Genomic DNA, 4,579 nt, shown 5'->3' with positions numbered 1-4,579 from the left:
CTGCAGAGCACTTTGAGAGTCACAGAAAACTACTTCAGAGCCCCAAGACATTAATAATTCCGTTGTTAGGAGTATACCTGCCAACTCCGTTTTTGTAGTGCTGGCCTAATTTTACACTCATATTAACTTGATGTTGTAGTAAGCCATTTTGGAAAACTTTCCGCGCATGTCACACAAAAAGTACAGTAAAATAAGTGTGTGGAGTGGATACCTTGACGAAAAGTAAGACACTTTTCATCTATGGTGAAAGGTTCGGAAATCAAAAATAAGGGAGATACAGGACAGAGAAGACAGAAGATAGCCCCTTCATTTTCTAAGTCCCCTTCCATGTTTACCTTGCGAGGATCATAACAAATGTGACGCGTAACCCATTACTGCGATCCATCAAGTAGTCCATGTATTGCTACGCGCTTGTGAGAAGGCTTATTTTGTCATTACTAGCGTCTGTTTTCCTGAATTCATGTATGTAATGCATTCTTCTAGTTTTATTATACTTCTTTTACGTCTTTTGGCAATTATTTACGCTATTCTGAACAATAACCTTGTGCGCATGCACTGTTTCCTGGGATGGGGAATTCCCCTGACAGTTGCAGGAATTCCTGTGGGTTGGTGATGTCACACAGCACTGGGTGGGGTGTAGCTGGGCTGGGCATCGCCACTCCGTGCATGTGGCAGTTTGTGGGGGCAGTTACAGTGCAAGGTCATCACACCTTGCACTCTGCACCTAATGCACCTCTTCACAATGATGACAGTGTCTTCGTTGTCATTGCAGAGCAATCCTTTTTCTGGTGAGCTTCTGGACAGATAGCACAAGCAGTTTCTTTCCTGCAATATTTAGTTTTGTGGCCATAACCCTGGGACTTGTAGCAGACCACAACCTCTGAGCATTACAGTTGAATGGATCTCAGCTGTATCTTCCAAAGAATTGCTACTCTTTAGGTAGTGGCTGTTCTCAGGTCCATACAGTGATGATCCTATTTAACCCTTTATGGATGGGTCACAAGTACAAGTGTCATAACATAACGCTTGGTCTGAGGGGTATGGCTGTATGTGTGATGATGTACTAGAGCGTGTGGAGTGGGAAGTTCCGCTACTTGAACAGGACTCCTGCGCCCAGTGTCTGGATGTTGCCAGAAATCATTAGAGTTTATGACACTCAGGGATTTCTGATACCTGTCGGCATTGGGTTAAGGCCAGTCCATCCTTGTAAATACTTCGAGCTTTAACCCAATGGTGACGGGTCACGCCTATAGGCGTCATAACAATACGCCCGAAATGTGGCGTGCAGCTGTCTGCCGCGGTGTGGCTTGATGTACCGAATTCACGCGCTCAAAGTCAGCGTGTTGCCGCTGTTCGCCAGAACGTAGAGTTTTTAAAATTTTTCTATACCCGTCGCCAATGGGTTAAAAACACCCAGAAGATGCAGTGTTTCCTCTGCGGCTGCCTCCTCCTGCTGGTGGGCTGATTGTTATCTTGTTCCCGTCGTACTTAGACATAGTGAGAGGATGTCCATTTCTCCTGCACCCTGTCGTCTTCTTGGAGTATCTAGGAGGGTCGAGGACATCCATAGAGCTTCATTAGCTGATTTTGTTTATTTTATTTTGTTTTGTTTTGTTTTATTTATTTTTTTTTTTTTTTTTTTTTTTTTTTTTTTTTTTTTTTTTTTTTTTTTTTTTTGTGCAGGTTTTATTCATTTTTGTTCCCTATTATTCTTCTTCCAAACAGTTTTTCCCCGTAAATAGCCTGATATACTTAATTCCATCTGCTATCAGACCTTGTCACATCACATTGAGACTGTCACCTTCAGATTCATTGCCATTACATGAGAATAAATCTGATGTAATTATTGTCCGGGAAGACCCGATTGTCAGTCAAAAATTTTTACTGGGAATATATACCACAGTGCTAGGTTAGGTTGGATGTTGAGTTAGAACGTTTTGTGTAACAACCATTGGGGTAAGGGCACAGGGGCATGACCAGGGGGTCCAGGGCACGCTAGGTTCTTTTGGTGACGTTATGGCCACAGATTTTACTGAAAGATTGGTGGGATGCCTATTGAGTTTTTGGAAGCTGGTGCATCTGCCCGTAGACTTTCAAATGTGGCAGGTAAGTCCTAGAGTTTCACAAGCCAATCTTAAATGATTTTCATGGTGATTTTACACATTTCTGTTTTATATTCATTTTATTTCAGCTTGTTATACCCCAATAATTTCCCTTATATACTTTTATACCCTTCCCTGCTATCATGACTAGCAAATCAAGATTGTCAAAGGGAATGGTAATCAAATCTCAGTGATTCATTTACACAAGGAATAATACCAAGAATCATTGAAATCAATAGATTTCCTGCAAAAAAACATGAAAGCATGCCAATAGCCAGTTATCCATATTGACTGGTAATTATTGTTATTACTATTATTTTTATTATTTTTTTATATTAATTTTATTTTGCACTTAATGTCCTTTATGTACTTCATATCCTCCCCTTACTATAGGGACTATAATGTCTAGATTAGCAATAGAAATGATCATCAAATTCCTTATCATCACACCAGAATAAATCTGACAATATTGAGATTGTCTGTAAAAGCCAAATGATTTAACCCAATGGTGCCAGAGAAAATTAATAAAAAATGGGGAAAATGCTGTGCTCATTTTCTATATTTTTTGTGAAATGTCTCTGCACATAGATGGCTCTACTAGTGCTTAGCCACAAAGGAGTCAATTAGTAGACCTTGTGACCTTACCTGATTTAAATTGGCAGGAAAAACGTATTTTTTACTACTGCTATGAATATCGATGGTGTTATTTTTATTATAAACATTATAATTATTATCATGTTATAAACAGTAACAGCAAAATAAGATTATGTAAAATATTATCGTAAATCAAAGAAAGGGGTAAACGGATTAGACAGGCAATACTCATAACTGGCTCATTGGTGACTTAGTACAAGTGTAGCCATCTATGTGTAAAAACAATCAAACAAGTAACTGTCAGTGGGCATAGTACGTTCGTACACATTATGCCCGTCGGCATTGGGTTAAGATTTGATGTGATGAGAATGCCTGATGTTTATTTTCTTTACAAACTTTTATGGTGATTTTTGAGATAGCAACCCACCCACTACAGTCAACAAGTATGCAGGACCTGTGAAAGATTTTAGAGAGGTTAGGGATACTTGAATTATATTGATTTCTGCATAAAGCAAAATATGTGGTTTTCTCACAGTTCATTCACCTGCAAGGTAGCTTATACAGTATGCATTGCAAACACAGTTACTTCCAACTGATTTTGTATTTGATCATACTATGACAATTGACTCTGAGGTGCCTTTAGTAGATAATATATGCCAAGCTCCAAACAGTCAGCAACATAAACTTTGCTTATGGTATGCCATTCGAAACAGATTTTTAAAATAGTTTGTCATCTAGTGATGACAAACTCTAGTGATACCGTAACCTCTGTTTATATTTCTTTCAGAAAACTAATTCATAGAAGAAAAATACCTGAAAATTCATTAATCTTTTTCCTAATCATCTGACACGGTTATGCCGTGATTCTTAGGAGGTTTTAGTTGCTTCATAGTGCAAATTCTTTTGCTAATATTTTTCTTATTGATCTCACTGTTAATTGCACTTATTTATGTTATCAGCATCAACAGATATCATTCTCTTCTCTCAGGTACATGGACAAGCGCGTCATGACCAAGCTAAATGGTGGACGTGTGGTCGAGGGAACCCTAAGAGGCTTTGACCCCTTCATGAACCTTGTGGTGGATGATGGGGTGGAAGTGCGCAGGAGTGGAGATCGTGTCAGGGTTGGCTTTGTGGTTAGTATTTACATGTTTGTTGTGAATGGGGGAATAGAGTTTTGTTTAATTATTTGCCTGTGCGTGTGTGCACATATGGGAAGGAGAGTGACTTGACTTTCAAAATATTGCATCAGTGCTGTTGCTTTATATATGATTATAAACAGTAATTTTCTGTCCTCTGTCATCTATCTTCTTGGCCAAAAATGAAATATTAGTAAATGTTTTCCATACTGCTCATATAGATTTTTTATATGATCATGAAAGGTTTGTGATGTTCTTCTTATCCTACAGCTTGATCTCTGGTATAGTTTTTATAAGATACTGAAATCAAAGTAAATGTGTGTGTGTCTCTCTCTCTCTCTCTCTCTCTCTCTCTCTCTCTCTCTCTCTCTCTCTCTCTCTCTCTCTCTCTCTCTCTCTCTCTCTCTCTCTCTCTTGCAGTTCATTAATTAAAAACCTGTTAAACCTGTTTCTATATAATAATAATATAATAAAGATGACAATAAGTCTCTCTTTCCCACAGGTCATCCGAGGCAGTAGCATCATCATGCTTGAAGCCCTGGATCGGATATCATAGTCCTGTACCCAAGTAATATTAAGCTTTAAGTTAGGATTTTAGGAAGATGTAATTCAACTTAGGTTTTGATTGAAAGCAGCCATTCTTGTCTGTGAAGAATGATTTAGTTTTCCAAGGAATTTCCAGATTTTTTTTTTTTTTCTGGAATTATTATGTGAATGTGTTTTCAGTAAAATGATGATTTTGTA

General features: G+C 38.3%; 1 protein-coding gene across 1 annotated transcript in view; it reads left to right on the top strand.

The window, feature by feature from the left end:
* Positions 1–4,579, top strand: part of LOC125024971 (small nuclear ribonucleoprotein G-like) — a 6,484-nt gene extending 1,905 nt beyond the window's left edge. Inside the window, exons 2-3 of the mRNA XM_047612777.1 lie at positions 3,685–3,832; positions 4,338–4,579. Coding sequence (XP_047468733.1) covers positions 3,685–3,832; positions 4,338–4,391 — 202 coding nt within the window. The 3' untranslated portion in view covers positions 4,392–4,579. The remainder of the gene's footprint in view (positions 1–3,684; positions 3,833–4,337) is intronic.

The sequence above is a fragment of the Penaeus chinensis genome, chromosome 4 (genome assembly GCF_019202785.1).
Source record: "Penaeus chinensis breed Huanghai No. 1 chromosome 4, ASM1920278v2, whole genome shotgun sequence".
Taxonomy (NCBI): domain Eukaryota; kingdom Metazoa; phylum Arthropoda; class Malacostraca; order Decapoda; family Penaeidae; genus Penaeus; species Penaeus chinensis.
This window is presented reverse-complemented; position numbering and strand designations above follow the sequence as displayed.